We start from the raw sequence: 25,935 nt of genomic DNA on the forward strand, positions 1-25,935 counted from the left end.
ATGTTCAAAGTTCCGAAGTTTAGCCGAAAAAAATGCAAAAGACTTGGAATGTGTACGATGGAATAGGTTTCTTTGGCAATAGGTTACATGGCCACGCTGGGAGTCCTACTCTGTCATGCCTGTCCACAGTTCCCTTGGGGCAGGAGCAGCTGCCTTGGTGACAGTATTGAGAGCATCTTATGTATTAAGCAGCTCATTAACAGGAGTGTGACGAGATTGACACAAGATTATTTTTTGGACCGTGCGTGAGGGATTGGAACTGGACATTGACTGCTTTTATTTATTTTTGGCCAATCCGAAACACCGAAAATGAGGAAACCCCAGGCCGAAATCAGAAACAATAGCAGAAATGAGTATGCCAATTATTACCATTGCATTTATGGCTATGACTGTGTGCTAAATCCCCTAAAATTAAAGCATAACAATTGCAAACATTAATATTCATCCTTAGCTAAGAATAAAACAATCACAAAAGGTTCTTTGATTACTTGTATAGATCAGTGCTTCTCATCAGTGGTTTGGAAAATGGCAAGTGCTGACCCAAATTGCATACTTTTAAATTTAAACTCAAATATCTTATATCTAATAAAATAAATTAAAGTGAAATTTGAACTGTAGGTATTGTAAAATAATGTGTGTCAACGCAAAAATCAAGTTTAATGATCATTTTAGGAACAAAAAGTTTTCATCCACATACTCAAAATTGTTTTTGTTTTACTACATGTTGTATCAAAATAGCTGAATCAGAGCAAATACAAACAAAAAGCAACAAAAAATATTTAGACATTTAGGAAGTTTATTCTTCCAGTCTAGACCAATAGTTCAGTAACATAAACATTTCCCCACAGCAACACAGTGAGACACTGTCTGTTGCAAAGTGCATTTGAATGAAGTTGCTGCTCCTTCAAATGGTTGTCTTTCAACTTCTATGCCTGTGTTAGCTATAATTATTATCATTTCTTTCTTCTAAGCTCCACTTATAACAATGTGAGGGGGTATAAGCAGAACGATGAGGACATTACGTCACACACAAGCTCCATAATGCGTATTGTGCCGTTCAGTCCGGACCAAATGGTAAGTACCGTTGCTTCCCTACTGCTTACAACATTGCAACTTCTGATTTTATTTTGCTGGTAAGTCTTTTGGCAACTTGGCCATTTTCGGCCGAAATATCTAATTGGTGGAAATTTGGTGAATCACTCATTTTGTTCAAACACAGAGCTACAAACAGAGCTAGCCTCGACAGCCTAATGTTAAAAAACGATACGCCTTCCAATTTCAGATTATTTTTTATTCCTTTTTAATCATTACAGGGACTCAATTTTAGACTAAAAACTAAAGCATTGCCTGTACAGTTAAATGTTTTATTGCAGTTTGATCCTGATCCTGGAACAGACAATAGTTTTGTTTTGCTTATTAAGATAAATAAAATAAGATGTCATGTGTTCAACCTTAAAGGTTCCATTCTTATACTTCAGCCAAACTGGGTGTTCAGCCTCTTCAGTTAAAATGATTGTGGTGTACGGTAGACGTTACTTACTTGACAGCGGTTTTCAAATTGGTGACGCTTTGGTCGACGCTTCCGTCATTAAAAGTAGTCTTGTTGGCTACAGTTAATTTTCCATTTAAACTGTTAAAATCTGGGAAGCACCGCTGCATAACTGAAAAAATAAAGATTGGAGGAAAAAAAAGGGTTTTAAGCATCTTGGTAAAGAATTGGATGCTGTGAAAGCCTTACATGGTCTGCTTGGCACAATCATGGATGGGCAGTCATCATGTTTTAGGATTTCTAGAGATGTCTAATGGGAAGCAAAGACAACACAATTAGTCTTAAACACTGAAATTTTCATTATCATTACCCTAAAAATAAACAAACTTCATATATGGTGGTACCTCAATTTACGAGTAAAATTGTAAAAACGAGGTAGCACTGGACATGTGACTACGACCAACATACTTGAGTGGATGTGCGAAGGCTGATCAATGATTCAGCTGCACCTGACTTGAGTTCTAAAGACGCTCCCACACAATATCTCACTCTGGATCTCACACCACCACTACCGACGGCACAACCATGCCCATGCACTGGCACTCAGCAGCTGCCAGCTGACAGAAAAAGGACTGAGTGATGCATCAGTGACGTATAAGTTCCTGATTAATATGACTGAGGCCACGTTTACACCAAATCAGATTGTTTTGCCCTCAAGTGACACAGCCAGTCTAAACGCGCCAAAGTGCTTCAAATCTGATCTTTTGGCATCAGATTCAGGCCACATAATGGAATCGGATCTTTTCAAACCAAATGCAACCTGAATGCGACCTGTACGGGACTTTTTTTCGTCAGCTTTGGCCGGGCTACGTCACTCGCGGAAGTGAATTTTTCATCACAACATCCGGTTTCGGTGATCAAAGTCTATTTAAGACAACCAAATTTTCGGTGCATCACTTGTCAATAGTGCGCACATAATAGGCCTTCTGTAATTTATGAATATATATTCCCATTCCGTAGAAATAGCGATTGTTGAAGGACCGGAATTGACGCTGTGGCGCATTTGCTTACATGCGAGTTGAAAAATAAAGCTCACGTAGATCCACATTGGTATCTGCGTCTCCTCTGCTGAACAGCCATAAAAAGATTGGAACCCTCCCAAATATATTACACTATATACAATTTCTTTTCAGGTTAAAAAAGGTGCAGCGACTTTTATTTTATTTTATTTTATAGTACGGTAGTAGTAGTGACTTTCTCCCAGTCAACTTCCTTTGTTTTAACTTTATTGCACTGCGCATGCTAGTGATGTCGAGGTCACATTCGCGTTTACACTACAGTCTGATAAAAATCCAATTTTACTTGCAGTGTAAACAGTCAGCTGGAAAAAATCATTAAAATTTTTTTTAAAAAATCTGATTTGGGCCACTTTGGCTTGCAGTGTAAACATAGTCTAGGTATACCCATTTTCCTTTAAAATATTCATATTCCTCCCACTTCCAAAGACATGCACCTGGGGATAGGTTGATTGGCAACACTAAATTGGCCCTAGTGTGTGAATGTGAGTGTGAATGTTGTCTGTCTATCTGTGTTGGCCCTGCGATGAGGTGGCGACTTGTCCAGGGTGTACCCCGCCTTCAGCCCGATTGTAGCTGAGATAGGCTCCAGCGCCCCCCGCAACCCCAAAGGGAATAAGCGGTAGAAAATGGATGGATGGATGGATGTTTTGTTAACTTTTAAAGACAAAAATACATCTCAGTTTTCCATAGAGATATTTAGTAGAAGTGTGCTACTGAGAAGTTTTTATTATTTTGGTTATGGTATTTGCTTGAAGCATAGACCAGGAGTGGCAACCATAAATCATGAAGCATTTAATATAATGTAAATAAAGCTTTTTATTATATTCTAACCTAATCCTTGGTTATGGAAGACTGTATGTAAATTGAAAAATTGTAAATTGTTCTTTGAGTGCAACAAGAAGAACACGTGTTTAATGCCTTTTAATTTAATATGAAACATATGTTTGTGGTATTGTAAGATTTTCTGTTAAAATAAAGCCAAAATTGAAATTTTTTGTCGTTCCCTTTATTTTGAGAAGTATCGATATACATTTTGGTACCGGTACCAAATTATTGGTATCGGGACAACCCTAGTCGTGATGTTATATTTTTTGGTTTAGAAAAGTCACATCTTTCACGCGCATTAGCTTTGGGTGTTGTTAGGTAATAATAGCGATTTGGATAGTTACTGTTGGCTGTCATTGAATGTATATTTGATCATAACAACAACATGACTGCAAATTGTTGGTTGCTTCTCTTGGGCTGTTTTTGCACGTGTGCACGCACTCCCTGCGCATTGAGCTAGGGTGAGTGACCGCCGTAAACACCAGTCATTTTATTCAGGCCGGTAAAAGAACGTATTACATAAACTTTGTAATTGTGAAAAAAATAGACAATTGATGTGTTGTGGTAAAACCACTAACAGTAACACAAGCTAGCCAATTGGTATATGTTTTGCTTTGAAAAATGTAACTATGAGCAAGTTGAGCCGCTTTAAGTTTTTGTACTCACCACTGTAGCTTTTATGACAGTGTCTGTGTGGCCTTCTCTGCACAATTTTAGGTTGGAACAATGGTACCTACTTTTTTTTACAAGGCCATTCTGTGTGACTTGCCTTCTTACCTACTGTATCCATCCATTTTCTACCGCTTGTCCCTTTCCTTGTTCCCTCTTAATTACTAAAGTCACCACCTCGAGTAAGTAATTTCCGGTCTGAGGAATAGATTACGTAAATTAGGCGAAACTCCTTTAAAAATATTTGCAGGTTCATCCTGGATAAACGTCATCGTACCTGTCAAATATGGGGCTGTTTAAAACTAGAAAGCTGATTATGATTACTGTATTTTTCGGACATTAAGGTGCACTTAAAATCCTTTCATTTTCTCAAAAAACAACAGTGCACCTTATAACCCGGGTGCGCCTTATGTATGTATTCATTGTGGTTGTGCTTACTGACCTCGAACCAATTTTGTGTGGTACATGGTGTAATAATAAGTGAGACCAGTAGATGGTAGTCACACAGAAGAGATACGTGTTAAATAAATTACGCTAGCACGTACCCGTAAGCAAGCAACACTAAAACTTAAAATATAGCGCTCTATAGAGCGCAAGTTACGAAGCCACACCGCTTGGCAGATTGTCGGCACATTATGGCTACCGTAGTCAGAAAATACGGGTATTTTTATGGTGTGTGTAAAAACCCCAAAATGGCACCAATCAGGAGACATTATCTGGAGTTTTGTTTCGCCATATTATGCAAAACCAACTTTTCTTACCTAATGCTACTTGCTGATTGCACACAAACAGCGCATCCTGAAGACGGTCAGAAAGCGGCTTGAAGATGGTCTTAAAACATAATCTAAGCAACATGTTGACCAAAGAACCACCATTACATGTTATGTATATGTAGCCCAAAAAGAAGTCTTATATGTAGAAAAAAATTATCAATATGACACCTTATAATTTTGTATGGAAATAGACCCGAACAGACCCCTTTCATAGAGAGTGCGCTTTATAATCCGGTGTGCATTATGGTCCGAAAAATAGGGTACAATGTATTGATGTGATTTGTAACTGTAATTGTATCTGGGTTTGCAAAAGAGATTTTGAGTCTCAATGGGTATAGGACCTGGTTAAATAAAAGTCACTAACTAACTGAGTATGGGCACAGCCTAAAACGGCAAACCAATTGAGACTGGATCAGCTGCGCCTCCTCTGGTAGTAGCCAAGTAGTGCACCCGTTGGTCTACAATCATATAACTTGTTTTTGCTAGAGTGCTTGTGATCTCATTAGATTGTTCAAATGTACTGAATATTCCGTTTGCGTAGCCGAGGCATTGTCCAAACTGTGTGCTTGTTGGGTTTTTTTTGTTTCCACTGACAAGATCTCCTGAATAACTAAATATTAACAAAAAAACTCATACCTTACTGCTAAAGCCCGGTTTGCAGAATTGCTTATAATAATTCCAGTCGGCTGGGATATTGTGGGCAGTCAAAAGCGTGGCAAATCTGTCAGGGCACTTGGAGACACAGAGCTGGGGAGGAAACATACTTCTTAACGAGCAGGCCTATCAATCTTGCATACCCGAGTGTGGAAGAGAACTTGCGCCAGTCACACATAAAGTGTGCTGGCTGGGCGGATCGGAGTCTTACCTGGGTTGTAGGGCACTGGAGGTTAATCAACACTGCAGGGTTGGCACATTTCAACATGTTATAGTAGAGCAAGATGGTTTTGTTTCTGTGGACGACCAGGAGAGGTGTCAGGTTTATTTACAAATGAATCAAGTCTTTGTGAATTGTGCTGGCCTGCTCTTTCGAATGCAAATATGATGAGTGGCCGACTGAACGGTGGAAAGATGGGAAACTCACGCATTAGAAGTGCCCTGTTGGCCACAGAACTGCCCTTGGCTGTCGGTTGGATAGGTCACCCTCCTAGGGTCGCCGTAGATCCAGGCTGAAAGGAGACCATTGCGCATGTAATGTAGGAAAAACTTGACTGTGAGACACATTTATCATGCTACTCACCCATTGACAGCTTTAATGGGTGTGAGTCATTTTCAGTGCATAACAAAATGTACACTGCTTTGCAGGGATATTCAACTAAATTGTTTTGGGGGCCACATTTCCAAAAAGCTAAAGACCGGAGGGGGTGGACTTCTCCCTTCACTGTTATTCTTATTTTGCATATTCTGGAGAAGCGTGCTCTACGGTAGACATTTGATTGTTTGATTGATTGATGATTCAGACTTTTATTAGTAGATTGCACAGTACAGTACATATTCCGTACAATTGGCCACTAAATGGTAACACCCGAATAAGTTTTTCAACTTGTTTAAGTCGGGGTCCACGTTAATCAATTCATGATTTTGTTCGATTTTGATCGATTAAGGACTTTCTGCAAAAAAGCAAGTCAAATATGATTTCAATGACAGCACTGTAATGTTTTCAAGAATCTGCTGCAAAAATGTTTAACTCAACTCATAGGCCACCAGTTGAATAGTCCAAATGATGAAAAATAGAAGACCTAAAATGGAACCTTGAGGAACACTACTAATAAACTCAAAGAAGTTGAACAAAGTAAAAAGCTTCAGTTACATAAATCACATTACGAAAAACATTTGTAACTACCAAAACGGAGAGGACTTAAAAGGGGGCCTTGAGGAGCGCCTCAGTTATGCAAGTCACAAGTTTAGACTCCGGTGTTCCACAGTGGGTCTGCCTGCATTTTTGCCTCATTCCTGTAAGAATCCCGCAGGACTACCTGCAGTGTGCTGAAACAACCACCATGTAGCATCTGTGAGGAGATAATACTGTATCATCTCTTTCTGACTTATCAGATCTTCACATTGCAAAAAGTAATTCAGCAGCTATAACATTTTAAAATGAAGTTGACACACATGCACAGGCACACACACGCACGTGTAAGATAGAGGATTATCATCTGTCCATCGTTTTCGCAGCGCAAGCACTGATCATGCAGCCGGGTGTGGAACATATTTACCACGTTCGGGAATGTTGTGCTAAACAAAACGCAAAATAGTGCTCGGAAAACGGTGATGTGTATTCATAAATCACATTGCACAAACTAAATACAAATATTTGCGTTTTCTCCTCCCGGTATTGTGGCCGTTTTAATGATCAGCATATATTCTGCATATTAATGACAGAGACACAAAATAGATTGTGCACCTTATTCTACGCACTTTAACGGTAATTATTATTTGTTTGGAATTTTGCCTATTACGAGAAACATAACAATTTTTTTTTTTTTTTAATGCATTGTAACTCGTTAATAAACGTAAATAAAAGTCTGCTTACAGCGGAGCCAATGGGAGGTCTTCTATTCCACCCATAAAACCCAATAAATAACCATTCAAAAGCCGCCAACAATACTGCATTTACATTTTGTGCCTTGAATATTAATCAAGTATTAGTGAATATTGTTATAAGTGCCAACGCAGACAAACTATTTATAGCGGCGCGGTGATCGCTAGCTTGACTGGTGAGCTGCTTCATCGCTTCCTTGAATGTGCAAGTTTATTCTACATTATAAATCATGCTTCTGAACTTGATAGTGGAAGCATGAGGACATATTCCGACAAGTTGTATACTTGACAGCCAATTTAGAATGGCGAAAACGACACGAAAAGACACTTGGTTCCACCACAATTTTCGTTGCAAGGATTATGAGTCATTCTTCATCTAAATGGGAATGTATGAACATTGGCATCCTAATGACAGCAGACATTGTACAGTAAGTGATGTTTTTTATGTTTGTTGGCTCTGATGAAGTCTGCAGTGAGTAGTGATCAGTGATGTAGTTAAAAATTAAGCGAACGTTGTGACGTGTTTCTGAAATTAATGCACAAAGAGGCAAAATACGTGAATATGAAATGTTGTTATAAATGTGCCTGTTACTACATTACATATATACTTAGATCATGTATATAAAACCTTAATGGAAGTGTCTGGATGTTTTTTTAAGAGCTTTATAGGTAGAATACAGCGACTCCTATGGGCTCCATTGTAAGTTGACTTTTGATCGCATTTATTTACTATTTAAAATGCATTAAAAAAAGAAAAAGCATGTGTTGTCTTACATAAGGATTGAGAATGCTAGGCAAAATTCCAAAAATAGTGCAGTTCCCCCAGACGCAATTAATCCACTCTGCACACGTTTAGTAGATCAGCTTTGCGTGTGCTATCAGGTTTGCAGGTGTTTTAGTACATGCAAACCTTTATTGCAGGTGTTTTAGTACATGCAAACCTTAATTGCAGGTGTTTTAGTACATGCAAACCTTTATTGCAGGTGTTTAGTACATGCAAACCTTAAGTAAATCAGGCCGTGACTTTGCTAATTTAGACCCAAGTTTAATTTCTGTTGGTGTCCGTTTGGCTTCACATTAATGGTTGTGGCAAATGCTTTTAAAATTACCGGGAAGCACAGACCGTCCCTTTGACCAGATTGACTGACAAAGCAGTAAAAGTATGGCAAGTATGTTCCATCCTAAATAGGGCAAACAACCTCTGATAGGGATGTAAATGAAGGCACTACACAGTCACAGATGCGTGCTACATTGTAACTTCCGTTTATTAAAAGAACAAGCGTTAGTCTGGGGGAGAGGAGTTTCTCAACGCCCCCACACTTCTCACCATCACACATCTTGTTGAAGAAGATACGTTTGTTTTCTCTGCAAAGTGCTGCTGTGGAGCAAGACATTCTATTTTGTTTGTTGCAGATAAAATCGGGGTTACAAAATGCTTTGATTAAACTTAGCTTCAACCATATCATACCTTGCCCAAACTGTATGCATAAATAGATTGCCCCAAATTTTTTTTTTTTGGCCATAATTGGAATAATAGCTTGGACTGCATGCGAAAGTGTAAATAACGATGTAGCGCTCTTTGAGCACATGACCATTTGTTAAAGTAAAAGTATTTAAACTAAATTATTCAATTAACACCTTAAGTCAATTAACCACAGAGGCTCCTAAATTCAGCGGGTGCATGTTCTACAAAAGCAACTGACCACCAATGCCTATGATTAGTGCTCGGTCAATCATTGATATTAACAGCCGAGGCTGTAGGTAGCGTCCTGATGTCCATCCATTTTGTTCCGCTTATCCGAGTAGCGGGGGCAGCAGCCTAAGCAGAGAAGCCCAGACTTCCCTCTCCCAAGCCACTTCGTCCAGCTCCTCCCGGGGAATCCCGAGGCGTTCCCAGGTCAGCCGGGAGACAGTCTTTCCAATGTGGCCTCCTACTGGTCGGACGTTCCCTAAACACCTCCCGAGGGAGGCGTTCGGGTGGCACCCTGACCAGATGCCCGAACCACCTCATCTGGCTCCTTTCAATGTGGAGGAGCTTTACTTTGAGCTCCCCCCAGATGACAGAGCTTCTCACCCTATCTCTAAGGGAGAGCCCCACCACCCGGCGGAGGAAATTCATTTCAGCCGCTTGTACCCGTGATCTTGTCCTTTCGGTCATAACCCAAAGCTCATGACCTTAGGTGAGGATGGGAAATTGACCGGTACACCACAACGGATCGATACAGCGTCTGCATTACTGAAAACACCGCACCGATCCGCCTGTCGATCTCACGATCCACTCTTCCCTCACTCGTAAACAAGACTCTGAGGTACTTGAACTCCTCCACATGGGGCAAGATCTCTTCCCCTACCCAAAGATGGCACTTCACCCTTTTCCGGGCGAGAAGCATCGACTCGGGACTTGGAGGTGTTGATTCTCATCCCAGTCGCTTCATACTCTGCTGCAAACCGATCCAGTGAGAGCTGAAGATCCTGGCCAGATGAAGCCATCAGGAACACATCATCTGCAAAAAGCAGAGACCTAATCCTACAGCCACCAAACCAGATCCCCTCAACGCCCTGACTGCGCCTAGAAATTCTGTCCATTAAAGTTATGAACAGAATCGGTGCCAAAGGGCAGCCTTGGCGGAGTCCAACCCTCACTGGAAACAGGTCCGACTTACTTAGTTTTTATTAACATCACAAGATAGCGGTAGCTGCATTTGACGTATCTCTGCATGCGCTTTAAAATGTTGGTTGTGCTACTCAGCTGATGGCGTAAAACAAGTGCATGTTACGCTCGCCGAATTCATCAGTGGAATTAATGGGGTCTGTGCAGTTTGCAATTTTCCTTTACCATGCACTCCAAACCATTAGTTAAGGAAGTAAATTCATTCTACCGGTAATTAATACAATTATTCAGCTGATTAAATTATATTATTTTAGTTAATTAATTAAATTACTTAGAGAGGCTCCAGCACCACCCGCAAACCCGAGAGGGACAAGCGGTAAAAAATGGATGGACGAATTAAATTACATTATTTTAGTTAATTAATTCCATGCAATTAATTATGCTATTAAGTTGTTGAGTGTTTTAGGTTCACATTTTGTAGAAAAAAGCATCTCTCTAATTATCGCTTGCTTCCAATTAACACCCCGTCAATCTTTGCAGTTTAGTTACGCCCCGGCTACAATTAAATTAATTTACAGTATTAGTACGATTGTGTGTGTGACATAATTTTAGCTAGGTACCGTGTGACTTGTTGAAGGGTGGACTAGCAAAGTAAGATTTTCATTGTACGGCAAACTGTTTAACTGTGCATATGACAATAAACAATCTTGTAGGCCGTGGAAGTGGTTTAAGATAATGGCTAGTACAGCATTTAAAACTAATTACAAAACGACCTCGGCCATCTTGGTCAAGACCCGATCATAAGGGCTCTTGCTTTGACAAGGACCAATAATGGCTGAAAAGGTGGTTTGCTTCAATCCTGGTTCCTAAGCAGGAAAGTAGCCATCAGCTGTCTTTGTGCAAAGCTCAGTAGGGATCGGCTGTAGGAAACGTCCTTTCATGCTGCGTTCACTTGCACTCCGACACTGGGCTTTCACTCCAAAAACAAGAATTGATTTAGATACGTTTGCTCTCTTTTCGCATTGAGTATTTGTACGTGATTATGGAACATGTGTGTGATGTAATCAGCGCGTCAGTGTGTCACACTCACCCACGGTGCCCAGTGCGATGTAGCCGATGATGAAGATGATGAAAATAACACAACAGATCACATCCGTGCAGCTCCTGCAAAGACAAAAACCGTAAGGGAAGAGGATCATGAAGATGAAATATCAGAATAACAACGGTAAAAAAATAAATAAAAAAGAATTGATTCATGTGCGCCTTGTAGCTTGAGGCTTTTTAAAATCCTAATCAATAGCAAGAGTATTTATTTAGCACAGGGCCTCATTGGGATCTACATTGGGGGAAATAAACAATATTATCGAAGTTGCTACCAGCCAAGACAAACTTAAGGTGGACTGACAATTAAGGAAGTAGTCTTAAATCCTTGAGCTGTACTTTTCAGGCTTTACTTGGCTCCACTAACCCAAGGACAAGGAGACAGCCGTACAATCCGTTTCGAGAACTGCTGCGAGGCTTTATGGACTTTCTGAGACTCTCACAAATCCCTCCAAGGGAAAACTGTCCCGCGGGGCTCGTCTATTTGAAGGCTGGCTTGGTCTCCACAATAGCCTGCTCGCTTAAAAGCGACGGCTCTCCTCTCTTCGTAACCAGCTCGCCCACAGAAGAGATGCTGTCAGTCCAGCCTCTTGAAGTCATTGAAAAGGCAAAACAACTCAGCAGTGAGCCCAATACCCGTAAACACTTAATGGACATGTGCACAACATCTGCTACACTAACTGAATCGGGACACTCGTCTCTTCAACCTTTTTTTTAAGTTAGTTTAAGAAAAAACACAGTTGAACCACTCATTTGTCCCAGATCTGAAGATGTACAAAGCACAACCACAAGCACGGCTTCTGCAAAAACTTATTTTGTTCAGAATATTATTGAGGCAAAATATTATTTGTGAATGCAGGGAGAGTTGTCAAATTTATGTACAAATTTGAATGAAATACCGAAAATGCTTCAATTATAGCGTATCTCGAGTCCAAAGAGGATGGGTTGCTAATTACAATCAAGACTGGAGACGATTGAAGAGAGGCTATTTCCGAAACGTTAAAAACTGCGGACATATAACAAATTAAATGTTTTACCTTGCGATAATGGTTAGGATAACATGTGAATTTGCAGCCCTGCATTTTGTATGGCCTTCTATAGTGGCGAGCCTAAGCCTAACCCAGGGGTCGGCAACCCAAAACGTTGAAAGCCATATTGGACCAAAAATACAAAAAACAAATCGGTCTGGAGCCGCAAAAAATGAAAAGCCGTATATAAGTCGTAAAATGAAGGCAACACATGACATAAGTGTCTATATTATAGCTATAATAGCCTACTATCAAAATGACTGTGTCGCAGGCTGAAGCAAATCTTCGTTGACAGAAATGTTGAAATTTAATATTCATTCTACACATTTTTACAACATTAGACACAATTAGTAAATCAGAGGCTACTCAGAAGGTGAGATAACTCCTGGAAATTACTGGCTTATAATGGCCAAAAGTATGGATGTGTGTATCCAAGTTAAGGCTGTCTTCTTTTAATAGATTAATTACAATCTTTGGCAAACTAGGTGTTTGCTGTGGTCTGGAACAACATGGCACACAAACAACTATTTGAAATGCAGCCAATATTACATACAGATGTTTCATGAGACATGCAAAACTAAATTATATACAAAAAGATAAAACTAAAGGATATTAAGTGAGCTCAAAAGTATACATACTGCTTGGCAAGTTTCACTGCGATAAGGCGCTTTTGGTAGCCATCCACAAGCTTCTGGTTGAATTTCTGACCACTCCTCTTGACAAAATTGGTGCAGTTCAGCTAAATTTGTTGGTTTTCTGACATGGACTTGTTTCTTCAGCATTGTCCACACGTCAGGACTTTGGGAAGGCCATTCTAAAACCTTACTTCTAGCCTGATTTAGCCATTCCTTTACCACTTTTGACGTGTGTTTGGGGTCCTGTTGGAACACACAACTGTGCCCAACACTCAACCTCCGGGCTGATGATTTTAGGTTGTCCTGAAGAATTTGGAGGTAATCCTCCTTTTTCATTGTCCCATTTATTCTCTGTAAAGCACCAGTTCCATTGGCAGCAAAACAGGCCCAGAGCATAATACTACCACCACCATGCTTGACGGTAGAGGTGGTCCTGGGATTAAAGGCCTCACCTTTTCCCCTCCAAACATTTTGCTGGGTACTGTGGCCAAACAGCAAAATGTTTGTTTCATCTGTATACAGAACTTTCCTCCAGAAGGTTAAGTTAAGTTAAAGTTAAAGTACCAATGATTGTCACACACACACTAGGTGTGGTGAAATTTGTCCTCTGCATTTGACCCATCCCCTTGTTCACCCCCTGGGAGGTGAGGAGAGTAGTGAGCAGCAGCAGGGGCCGTGCCCGGGAATCATTTTGTGATTGAACCCCCAATTCTAACCCTTGATTCTGAGTGCCAAGCAGGGAGGTAATGGGTCCCATTTTTATAGTCTTTGGTATGACTCGGCCGGGGTTTGAACTCACGACCTACCGATCTCAGGGCGGACACTCTAATCACTGGGCCAGTCTTATCTTTGTACATGGGATCAGCAGCAAACTTTAGACGAGCCTTAAGGTGTCGCTTCTGGACCAAGGGCTTCCTTCTTGCATGGTAGCTTCTCAGTACATGGGGATGCAAAACACGCTTGACTGTGGACACTGACAGCTGTGTTCCAGCAGCTTCCAATTCATTGCAGACCTGGTTCTCGGTTGACTCTTGATCATCCTGACCAATTTTCTCTTAGCAGCAGGTGATAGCTTGTGTTTTCTTCCTGATCCTGGCAGTGACAAAACTGTGCCATGCACTTTATACTTACGAACAACTGTCTGCACAGTTGCTCTTGGGACCTTAAGCTGCTTTGAAATGGCTCCAAGTGACTTTCCTGACTTGTTCAAGTCAATGATTCGTTTTTTCAGATCTGTGCTGAGTTCCTTTTACTTTCCTGTTTGTAACCGAGTCTAATGACTGCATCACATGAGCCCTATTTAAATGGGTTCAGAGAAGTCAACAGGTGTCGTGAATCATAATCACTCACATGAAGTTAAGAGGCCATGCCATGAAGCTAATTTAATGCATGTTGCTGTATGTCCTCGTTAGTATAGTGGATAGTATCTCCGCCTGTCACGCGGAAGACCGGGGTTCGATTCCCCGACGGGGAGGTTATTATTTAGCAATTACAATATATCAAATAAGTGGCTCATGTGTAGGTTTATATTTAGGCAGCTACAACCCTAAACTAACACCCTCCCCGGATTGCTAATAATCAAATGTAAACAATCAAATGCAGATACTTTTTTTCTTTTTCTTATGCCTTCTGATCTCTCTCTCTCTCTCTCTCTCTCTCTCTATGTCCACTACTTGATGTCCATATCCCCCCCCCTCCCTCCACACCCCTAATTGTAAATAATGTAAATAATTCAATGTGATTATCTTGTGTGATGACTGTATTATGATGATAGTATATATGATAGTATATATCTGTATCATGAATCAATTTAAGTGGACCCCGACTTAAACAAGTTGAAAAACTTATTCGGGTGTTACCATTTAGTGGTCAATTGTACGGAATATGTACTTCACTGTGCAACCTACTAATAAAAGTCTCAATCAATCAAAAAAATGTATACTTTTGACCCAGCCGATTTGGTCACATTTTCAGTAGACCCATAATAAATTCATAAAAGAACCAAACTTCATGAATGTTTTTTGTGACAAACAGGTATCCCATCACTCTAACACAAACAAATAAGAGTTGTAGAAATTATTGGAAACTCAAGACAACCATGATATTATGTCCTTCACAAGCCTATGTAAACTTTTGACCGTGACTGTATGCTAAACATATATATTATTAAACAAATTGCATTTTGGACATAGCCAGTAAAATGACCACTGTCAGTGAAAAAAAGCCAATTAAATTGTCTTTATTTAAATCTCGAGACAAATTTAATGTCGAAATATTTGTTTCAAACGATGCTCCACAGCCTATTAGCTATGGGGGTCACTTTTTGCTCATTTATACACGAAAGAGCAAATTATCCCGGCATAGTTGCAAATTGCTAGCATTAATGAGGGCTGTTTGCTGAAGTGAGCCCGGTCTTTTCTGCAAGTACCGGTATTCATTTGTCTCACATGTGCTAATCACCTCTCTGCGGATACCTGCTCTGTCAATATGCCAACATTAATAGGAAGTGACTATTTTATCTGTGTGTGTTAATTGGACGCTTGGTGCATTTGCCTAAAAGCACAACAGCCTTTTTTTCCCAGACCAAAAACAATGAATGTGGGCACTGCTGATGACAATCGCCATTTCAAACTGACAGTAAGCAAGAAGTGGCCCATCACGTGACAATCCTAAAGACAAGTTAAAAACAGCAAACAATGGCGAACATTTCCAATCTGAAAAAAAAAATCAAACAAAAAACAGGGCTAAGAGGTGCTCTGGTTGCCATGGCAACGGCTGCAATTCTTTGATTTTTCCTTGTCATCCTTTAAGGCTTTGTGAACGTGTAAGTTAATGATCATCAAGGCGCGCATCATTGCAGGCGATTAGACGGCGAGATCTGAGGTCGTGGCTGGGAGCTGACCTTGCTCCTTCTCCACAGTAACGAGAGAGTCGCGGCAGATGTGTCAACTCGCCGCCATTGACACGTGCGCATTATTAAGACAAAGTGCAAACACAGCAGTAGCACGGCATGCAGCTAATACAAAGTCACCTCACAAGCGTGTGAGCGATGCGGAAGGAAGCTGACAGTGTGAAAACAATTCGGCTTTGTTCTCTTATCTCAGGAACACAGGCTATAGTCTGCAAATTAATTTTTTCTCCATCCTGGCTTTATCCCAGTTTATATACATATACTTTTTTTATTTGAAGAAATGTGTAAAAGTAGATGACAGGTTGAGTTGTAAACCCCCGTATGGCACATGCAAGTCTGGCTGTATTAGGAATTGAGACAACTGCGTGTACTAATATGTTCTCTCCATAGGAAAAAAAACATCAAAGTATCCATGCAGCCTCTTTGCTCAGATGTGGCAGAGAAATAGGTTGCAGAGGAAGGGGAGGAAAGACACAGGAGGACTGAAACATGCAGCGTGCAGCCTGCAGACACTGAACCGAACAAAGATAAGACACTGCATTACCTCTGAAAATGACTAAATCATCGAAAAAAAGGGAGAGAAAATAAAGCCTGTGGTGAGGCCCACAGGGGAAGTTATGTGCTTTAATGCAAACATCTCATTTACATTGTGCCACTGAAATCCATCAGCAAATTTATTAGGTAAACCTGCACTATACAGTGACACCATTAAAGTACCAGTAGAATGGAAAGCCAAGTTGCCTCTATATTGAAGTTATTATTTTATAGATATAATTTATGACATTAAAAGACTTACTATTTTCATCATACCTATATATAAATATGATCAAAATAGTATCAAATGCACAGATATTCCTGAACCATTTTGAGAGTTAATAAGAGTTAGGAACCAGAGGTCCCTTCCCCATCAACAACAATGCTAATTATGCAGAGTTTGTGAGCACCAACAACGTATACTTTGGGAAAAATTATGAACCGGAAGCTTATATTTTTGAGCCCGAACACAAGGAGGATGAGCATTAAGTATTAGAAGCCGAGTGCTAAATGATGGAGTTTTATTGAAACACTATAGCATCAGCAGCATACATCCATCTATTTTGTACCGCTTGTCCCTTTCAGTGTCGCGGGGGTGCTGGAGCCTATCTCAGCTGCATTCGGGCGGAAGGCGGGGTACACCCTGGACAGGTCGCCACCTCATCGCAGGGCCAACACAGATAGACATTCACTCACATTCACACACTAGGGCCAATTTAGTGTTGCCATAAACAAACCATAATAAACCATATTAAAACCAACACTTACAATTTCCACTCTCGCTGGGATGCCGACCGACGGGACGTTTACATAATCCCGTTTAGATGAAGAATCAATCACAATCCTCACGAGGGGTTAATAAAAAGTAGCCGCAACGAGTGTCTTTATCGCCATCTCCGGGGATGTCAAAGTCAACCAGCCTCTCAGACCATGGCCGCATGTGTCTACTACCAGGCGAAAGATGCATGATTATAATCTAGAATTTACTTATAGCATGTTTGATACGAAGCAGAAGCAGCTGCCGGCTCAGTGTGTAAACAATAGCAGCGTAAGCTAGCATTAGCTCACTGCTATCAACATATTATAGTTTGCTATAGCGATATGATTTTCTTTAAAAAGGCTCAAAATATGAAATTTAATTTAATTCAGTTTAAAAACAAATCTATTATGAGTATTAGCACATTTTTTAATTTCGTTTTGCCATATTTTCAATTGTTGCTGCTTAATGTACAATGTACTTTGTTTAGAATTGTTCAAGACTTTTAATAAAAACATTTTAAATAAAAAATTAATAGCAACAAATCTAGTATATTTTTCTGGTGTCATTATAAAATGTACTCGTGTTGAAAGACTTTACTTCTGTCCCTCGATATCGCTGACGAAAGAGGCAAGCTGCAGCGAGCATGACATCACACTTGCTGCTGCTCCAGTCGGACTTTCTTCTTGAAGGTCACCACTGTCTTATTAATATTTGCAAATTTTGTAGACTTCTGTCTGCGGGTATTTATGGGATATATTTAAGTTACGTTTACATCACAGACATGCTGACAACGTTCCAGACAATGCCGTACGTGTTGTTGTCCGTCCGGGGAAGCACGGAGCCGAACGTGTTTGCACCAATTGCAACAAAACCTGTTGCAATTGTGCCATTTGTTATCAGAAGATTGGCAATAAAAGGTAACAATAACCTTGATTTTGTGTGACTTATTCTGGGGGCTACAATGCATTATATTACTTTACTTGGTTTTCAAGTAAAAAACCCATATTTTCAAGTTGTGGCGGCCATGATACTGCCGTGGCGGTGCGGCACATTCAGTTACATTAAGCGGAAATTCTGCATTAATTATACCCATTCAACATCCATTGGAGCTTATCAACCTGTAAGGGCCGTTCCCTACAGATGCAATCCCTTCTCAAGGTTTCTTATTTTTCCCTAGCTGAGGTCTCTCATTCTGGTGAGTTTTTCCTTTTGTGAAGCCTTTTGAGACACTTGTGATCAAGGTCTATATAAAAAATGTTTTAATGATTAATCCTAACCCTTCTCCATGTTTTAGCAATATGTATTTAATATGTACCTAAATTACCAATTTAGTTTTAATGAGGAAAGAAACAAACGTGTACACGAAAGTTAATAAGTCTACTGAGTGCAGACTGCTTATTATTCTGTGATAATAAATAAATAATTGTTTTATTATGCATTGGTGAACCTTTTCTTCCATTAAAATGACTATTGCCTGAACAGTTAATAACCCAACAGGCACAAGACATTAAAACAACATTGAGAACCTGTTGAATTAGGTCCTGATGTTGAGCAACTCAAACGTAACTTTGGAACAAGATGCTTCTTGACGTTTATTCAATGTTGGGTTCTGACAGTGATTTGACAATTTAATTTTGGTAATTTTACAACCAATATTTTACAACATAAATTCAACATTGAATTAACATGCTTTTTGACGACGTTCATTCATTGTCAGGTTGTGACGTTGATTTGACCATTGAAATTTGGTACAACTATATTGCAACGTTGTTTAGAAGTCAAAAGGACATGTATTTATAAACAATGTTGTATCAAAGTCTTGTGCCTGCTAGCAAAAGCTTTTCATCGTGAACAATCGTTAATTCAATATTTTGTGATGTACAGTGTTGGCGCTAGTAAATTTTTTGGGTCCCACTTTTTTGTAACCGTTTTGAAAACAAATGATAAATGTATGCATTATCCTGTTATAACTCGCATTCCATATTGTGTTTTGGAAAAAGGTTGTCATAAACGTTAATTCATTAAAAAAATAATACAAAAGAAAACATTTGTATGCATATGTAAATGTATTCAGTTATAAGCATTCGTTCCTTTTTTTCCTTTCCTTCAAAGATCTAAACTTTACCGCTGCTGGTAGTTTTTTCCAAATTTTCATTTAATAAGTTGTAGGTGTATTTATTTCAGTATGAAAGTGTAAAAAGTTTTTTGCCCTCGGTCATGAAATTATAATAATCGTGTGCCAGGGCATTCATGCATATCACAAATTTAATTGATTATTCTCACCTGTATGTAGATCATCAGTCGTTTAAAAACCGCCACATCTACACTTTCATGGAAAATATTGCCAACAAACTTAGAATTTGGCAAGCTAGTTTCAATGTCATTTAACACAGTGGCACTCAATGCCTATAGCATTTCATCTCTGGCTTCATGATGGCCATAAACTGTGTGTTCCCCTTTAAGAATGGCGGTGTGTGAGGTGAGTGACGTGTGTAAGTGAGTGGGCAAGTTAGGAGAGGGAGCGCTAGCATGTTCAGGAGTGTGGATGTCCGCTTGGCTTTGTAGAAAACAAAGAGTTGTAACAAATCGACGGCCTCGTCATTCCGACCAAAGAGCGGAACTGTATTGATTGATTGAGACTTTTATTAGTAGGTTGCACAGTGAAGTACATATACTGTACAATTGACCACTAAATGGTAGGGTAAAGTGAAGGCTGATACCCCTGACAATATATCGGACCTGGAGGGAGCGTCTCCCCTGCGCTCCTCGACCACGGTCTGGGAGCGCAGACAAGCAGGATGTAACGTGATGTTTCTTGGTGACTGGTGAGGCTGGATCTTTGAAAATCAGTGCACCCGGTCGTAAAGGTGTTCTTTTTCTGAGCCTGTTTACATGGCGTGCAAAACATCTATCCATCTTCAAAAGTGAGCCATTTGCTGAAAAGTGGCTCCTGAAGTCACTTTTTATTGAAGCTTGCCTTCTTGGGTTTATTGCTCGCCATGACGAAAACAATAACACGCGGGAGTCCTAATACCGGAAATGCAATATTTGTGATCGATAAAACTTTCGGCGAAAGTTCATTACTTTGAAGTTGACCAATAAAAAGGCAATAAACGAGGACGGAAAATTTTACTCGGCAAATATAAACAAAACACCGTTTTGACACGGAAAAAGGCAGTGTCAGTAAAAAAAAAAAAAAAGTGCGTCCTTTGATTTCAATGTGTAAAAACACACAAAAAGTGCGTTAACGCCAACACTGATCAATCACAGCTGAACATTACCAATCAGATACATTCAATTAGATATATTTTTAACTAATTGGCTTGTTTATAGAACTTAAATCACAATTTTATTTGGAACATTTTTTCTTCATGTTTTTTGTTTTATTCGGAAAAATGTTCAGTTTTTTGTAATATTTTGCACATTTCCTCAAAAAGCAAAATATTAGAAACCATTGAAAACTGAACATTCTTATCTCTTCTAAAATGGGTTACTGTGTCTGTGCGTGCGTGCGTGCTTGTGTGTGTACCCTCACAATGTATGCCACCAATTTGACTTATGGCCATTGATGTGTGAGGTGGAGCGGTGAGCGCTGCCAGCACACCGCCTCCATCTATATTAACGTTGCATGACAAATGATCAATCAGCCAACTCTCAGACAGAAAACTTATACAAGATCCAAAAATCAATACACACATGTCAGAATGCTGCAATTGCTTTTTGAGTACATGTAATTTGCCTGTAAAGACTGCCAACCTTAAAAGGTCACATATAATATTTTTCAACAATTTTTTAGCCAAAAAATAGCATTTATGTTGAATTGTACTCAGTTTAAGCTTTAACTGAGCCCTACTATAATAGAACACTGCCTGTACTGCAAAATTGATGATTTTTAAAAAAATGGAGCAAACAAGTTAGGGAGATGGTAGATTTTTTTCGCATTTGGTGCTCATAAATGTGTTATACATATAACTCAAATTATCATTGAATGTCACTCTTGCATACTCTGGGACTTTTTAAAACAAGCGTTTTCAAAAGCATTAATTGAAACAATGGTGACAATAATCAATACCTGTTATGAATTGGCCCTCTGAAGTTTGGGTCAAACTTCTGTGGCTCACCTGTAACAAAATGCAGAAGAAGCAGTTAGGTTAGATAAGGCAAACAAAGGTTGATCCTTATAAACTTTAGTACAGCGATGTCAAACATGCGAGTGGCGGGCCGGATTAGGCCCGCAAACAGGTTCAATTTGGCCTGCCAGATAAGTAAAATTGAGCTGCATTTTTAAATTAAAGAAACTCCTTTTCTAAATCTGTCCACTAAATGTCGCAACAACAATTCTGTTAGGCAAGCAAACAGTATACCAAACAAGAGGTACACAGTTAAAGCGGGGCTTTGACTCCTCCCCCTCGACCTAACAGAGAACAAACAGGAGTGAAATAAACAATTGATAACCCCACTTAAAATGCTGCATGAGATATTGCACGTTTATATAGTTCTGTGAAAATTATTGTCTTCTGTGCAAATTTAACGAAAGTGAATTTACTGCAATACTGTCAGGATTTTAAGTTTTTATTTTTGGTTTGTTGAAATTGTTCACACATTGCACAGCTTTTCTTTTTCTATCAATACACTGATGCCTAAAAGGCAGAGAGTAACGCAACCCTCTTGAATAGTTTCTACCCCAGTTTTTGTAGTTTGTTGAGCTAGCACGGGATCAATATGTGGAAATGACAAATGAGGTAGTTGATACATGTTTTTTATTTATGCTTTTTATTGTTTTCTGTTCAATCCTAGATGGGTTTTGACTTAAAGTTGAATTGCTTTGTAGATACTCTGAGATAATAAGTTAATTGTGTTCTTCATGGTGTTTTTGAAACTGCACCATTTTTTTTCCTCAGAATTTTCTACTAACTTGAAGTGTTTTGTCAAGAGGATTATTTGTGTTATGTACCTTTTCAGAATGTGCTTGTTATATTTTGGGCCGAAGTAAAACAAGGAAAACAGTGTGAAGTTGACGTAGTTGTATTTTCAAGTTATTATGCCATGATTTTACCTGTCCGGCCCACGTGGGAATATAGAATAGAATGTCTTCTATTGTCACTATACACAGGTACAATGAGATTAAAAACAACTCCAGTATCAGTACGACAGTCTACAATATATGCCAAACATAGGAAGAAAAGAAAAAAGATAAATAGTGCAAAAGGAGGTAAGGTGCACAGTCCAGTCCTGAGAACGGTTTATGTTCAATGTGTTATTTACAGGAAATAAATATTTATACTATATACATATATACAGAAGCATACAGAAAAAAAATATATATTTTCGTCCATGCGGCCCCTGAGCTAATATGAGTTTGACACCCCTGCTTTAGTACAACTTACGAGACTAGGTAAGTGAGTCTCAGGTGCTAAAAGCCTTCTTTTCCTCTTTCCGCTTTGACGTAAAGATGGAACATTGCTCAGTTGCCATCGAGAGCCTGAATGGACGAATGAAGGCTCCATGTCACTTTTATCTTTACGTCCTTGCAGCTATAAACCTCAGCTTGGAGCCATTTGATATCCTGTCACTGAAGGCGCTCACTTAGTTAAGGTCTAAAAATGGGAGATGGGAGATGCTTTTGGATGGAGTGTGTCAACTTTTGAGCCAAGGACAATGTCAGTGGATGAGGTGCTCACTGCAGCACTTACCGAGAGCATTGGCATTGAGCAAAAGAGAATGCTTCTTTGTGTAAACTCAATAGTTTGGACACAAAAGAGTGTAAATATGGGGCTGTGAAACATGCAAGCAAAGTGAGTTACGCAGCAAAAGGATAACAAAAGCAGTGTTTGGAAAGGGGACTTCACTCATCGGTTCAACACCAAAAAAGCAACCATAACGTGCATTTTTAAAACTGAAGATTACTAATTCAGTGTTAATATTTAAGTGGGCCTTGGTCCCCTCTGTAAAGTTGGGTCCTGAAATCAAAAAGGTTAGGAAACCCCTGGTATAGGCTATGGTATGTAGTAGCCTTTTCCGTGAAGCTGAATGTGTTACGTTGCGTAAGTACTGTGCATTCATCATAGTTTTCATTACCATATTTGGAGGTGTTGAAATCGGCATGTAAAATTGATAATGCTAATAGTAGCCTCTCCATGGCAAATCCAATGTGGATTAGCATCAAACTGGCGCATTTTGGAAGAGTGGAGCCTTACTTGACGTTCGAGCGTTTTCCACCAAGCGTATTTGCTTTGTTGCTGTTGAAAATTGCAACATTACTAAGAGAGAGTTTGAAAGAGCTTAAGTGATTTTTTCTTTCTGGTGTTTAGTCTGCAACCAGAAGTGACGAGTCTACAACCGGACGTGACTTCACGTGTAACAAAGATATCGAAATATGGCACCGCTTGAATTTACGTGAATCCTTACCTGGTGGTACAGACAGAATTCGGTCAGTGCCTATAAAAGTACCAAGTTCTATAACCATCCCTACGCACGTTAGACATTTGTCAAATCTGTTCCACTAAACTACTTCATATGCTAAACCGTAGTGGTGTTTGTATAGTTTTTGGCTTTAAAAATATTTAAAATACATAAAACATACCACCTGGCGTATAAGTGTGTCAAAGTGTAAACACAGGCTAAAGTCCTTGTAGTCTGGTGTCAAAGTTAGCTTATCTTTAGAAATGCTTATAAAAAATACTTACGGGGATTGCTGCTTGACTCATCAACTCACATCAGAGAAACATTTGCTCAGCTAGAGATTTAAGTAAGAACTTTTTAAGTCCACTATTAATAATGGAGATGAAGGGAGGTAAACTCAGGCAAAGCCAGAAAATCCTCATTTAAAATGTGGGACATTCAGGAGCAATTAGATGTGAGATGAGTTAGTAGAGTTCTGGGTTAGGGGTTTAAAAATTCTCAGATAATGCAATGCCACGAAGGGCTCTGAATGTGATCAGTAGAATCCTTAAAAGTGTTTTGAAGTAAAAGGGATCGGTGTGGAGTAAATTGGGCCAAAAAGCCTTTCTCAGCTCAGTGTCTGCTGCATAGAATAGGATAGGGTAGACTTTTATCTATCCCACCATGGGGAAATTACGTTGTTGCAGTGCAAGTTTTTACATTCAGTAACAGAAGTTAAGCGTAAGGAAAAAAAAATAGTAATACATACTACATATTGCTCACTCAGATAGAAGATAAGATACAACAAAACTGCACTGTGAATGTAAGTCTAATGCTGAAGGAGCTACTCAAAGGAAGTTTTGTAATTACAGACTAGTTTTAGAAACAAAACACTATTGGTATCCTTAAAGGAAGAAAGAAAAACGTGGATTATTTTCTCAGCTCTTTTTAAGAAAAATATGAAATAAAACTGGCAATATGTTTTAGCATACAAAAAGAAAACAAGATGAACGAGCTTCGTGGGAAAATTTAGGTTTTGATGAAACTCAAGAAAATATGCATATTAATGTTTTAATGTTTGATCTTGGTTGGTTATAATCCGTTTTTAATTAAGCTGGGTGTATGTAAAAGGAGATGACCAATCAACAGCATGATATAAGTAAAAGGAGATGACCAATCAACAGCATGATATAAGCTGCATATCGATGAAAGGAAAAAATAAGATCGGGTCAAGGATTGAACCCTGAGGTTGATGGTTGGTTATGACTGAGTGGATGTATCTAAATCAACAATTGACCAAGAAACAAATTATTCGTCAAGTTTATTTAGCACGTCAATAACTATTGCTAGAGTGTGTCTATGAATGTTCTCATTCATCTACGTCATTGTAATCTCAGGGCATTCAATCAATCGCAACTGGACTGTTTGGTTTGTCTTAGAAGATGAAATTCGCCTCTCATCCGAGTAGGCTTCATCTGTTGCTAGAGTGGATTGCAAAGCATGTGCTGGACACCTGCAGGGCAGGATAAAAACAGGTTTGGCCATATGGAGCAGGCAGAAACCACACAGCGATCATCAATGAGAGATGGTGGCAGGGGGGCAGATTGCGAGTCAACAAACTAGACCTATTTTTTGAGACACAACAGATTGGATTAAAAATGTGTGGTTACTTGACTCGGAAGTAACTATGCTTACTTCAGAGTTGCGGAGTTGGTCAGTAGTATTAGCAATAGCTAGCAGGATCTGCGGCTACAGACAGACAATGAGGGTGCAAAATCATTACAACATCACAGAGGACAGTACTAATTTGTGTCAACATCAATAGTAGAGAAAATTAACTTGCATTGTTTAGTAAAATGGAAAACAAATGATCAGCACTTTTATCGGGATCCGTGCCAAAATGTAGTGTTTTATCTTGGCTTATGCACAAATAAATAGTCGACATCGTACTTTTTTTCCCCATGATTCAGCAAAGAAATGAACGAAAAAAAGAAACAGTGCTGAAATAACAGCATATAGGTGATTAAGTGGTAATGAGGAAGGGGATGGCCATTGATGCCATTAGATGACAGCTGTTTGGCCTGCACTGCAGTTTGCAAAGCAATAGTGGCTTTTGGTCAGGCTGAATGGAGAACTCGAGTCAACATTGTTTGGAAAAAGCCTGGCAGGCATTCTACGCCGTGGCCGCGTACGTTACGAGCTCCTTTAGCTGCTGCTTGCTCATGTATGGATGTGGCGCTCTTTTTGGACAATGTCACAACGCGTGACAATCATTGTGGTTAGGCGGAGGTGATGAAGCAATAAAGGATTGGTCTGTAAACATCCCAGTACAATTTCAATTAGGGTTTATAGCTGTGGTCACTAGTATTTACATCAGAGGAACCAACACAAACAAACATTCCTCCGATTAAAAAGGGAAATCAATGTACAGATCTTATATGTAAAGAATCTTTACTTATTTACACACATACATTGGCTACTTAAAGGCCTACTGAAACCTACTACTACCGACCACGCAGTCTGATAGTTTATATATCAATGATGAAATCTTAACATTGCAACACATGCCAATACGGCCGGGTTAACTTATAAAGTGACTTT

At 39.4% G+C, this 25,935-nt stretch overlaps 2 protein-coding genes and 1 non-coding gene across 6 annotated transcripts in view; 2 read left to right on the forward strand and 1 right to left on the reverse strand.

Annotated features, from left to right (window-relative positions):
• The window catches only part of slc44a5b (solute carrier family 44 member 5b), a 69,775-nt gene that overhangs the window by 20,919 nt on the left and 22,921 nt on the right, over positions 1–25,935 (reverse strand). For all 3 annotated transcript variants that reach the window (XM_062039415.1, XM_062039416.1, XM_062039417.1), the window contains 7 exons: positions 21,026–21,074; positions 11,075–11,148; positions 5,917–6,001; positions 5,701–5,785; positions 5,472–5,582; positions 1,739–1,799; positions 1,541–1,661 (listed from right to left, as the gene is read on the reverse strand). In XM_062039415.1, the coding sequence (XP_061895399.1) occupies positions 1,541–1,661; positions 1,739–1,799; positions 5,472–5,582; positions 5,701–5,785; positions 5,917–6,001; positions 11,075–11,148; positions 21,026–21,074 (586 nt within the window). The remainder of the gene's footprint in view (positions 1–1,540; positions 1,662–1,738; positions 1,800–5,471; positions 5,583–5,700; positions 5,786–5,916; positions 6,002–11,074; positions 11,149–21,025; positions 21,075–25,935) is intronic.
• Positions 1–25,935, forward strand: part of ptgfr (prostaglandin F receptor (FP)) — a 110,828-nt gene that overhangs the window by 1,316 nt on the left and 83,577 nt on the right. Inside the window, exon 2 of one of the 2 annotated variants that reach the window (XR_009824817.1) lies at positions 16,050–17,847. The gene's annotated coding sequence lies outside the window, so the exon portion shown is untranslated. Of the gene's footprint in view, positions 1–971; positions 1,075–16,049; positions 17,848–25,935 lie in introns of those variants that run through there. The other variant, XM_062039419.1, reaches the window with a different exon arrangement.
• trnad-guc (transfer RNA aspartic acid (anticodon GUC)) lies at positions 14,151–14,222 on the forward strand. Its single transcript has one exon. It is a non-coding gene; the product is annotated as a tRNA-Asp (tRNA).

This window comes from Entelurus aequoreus, linkage group LG27, assembly GCF_033978785.1.
Source record: "Entelurus aequoreus isolate RoL-2023_Sb linkage group LG27, RoL_Eaeq_v1.1, whole genome shotgun sequence".
In the NCBI taxonomy this organism is placed as follows: Eukaryota; Metazoa; Chordata; class Actinopteri; order Syngnathiformes; family Syngnathidae; genus Entelurus; species Entelurus aequoreus.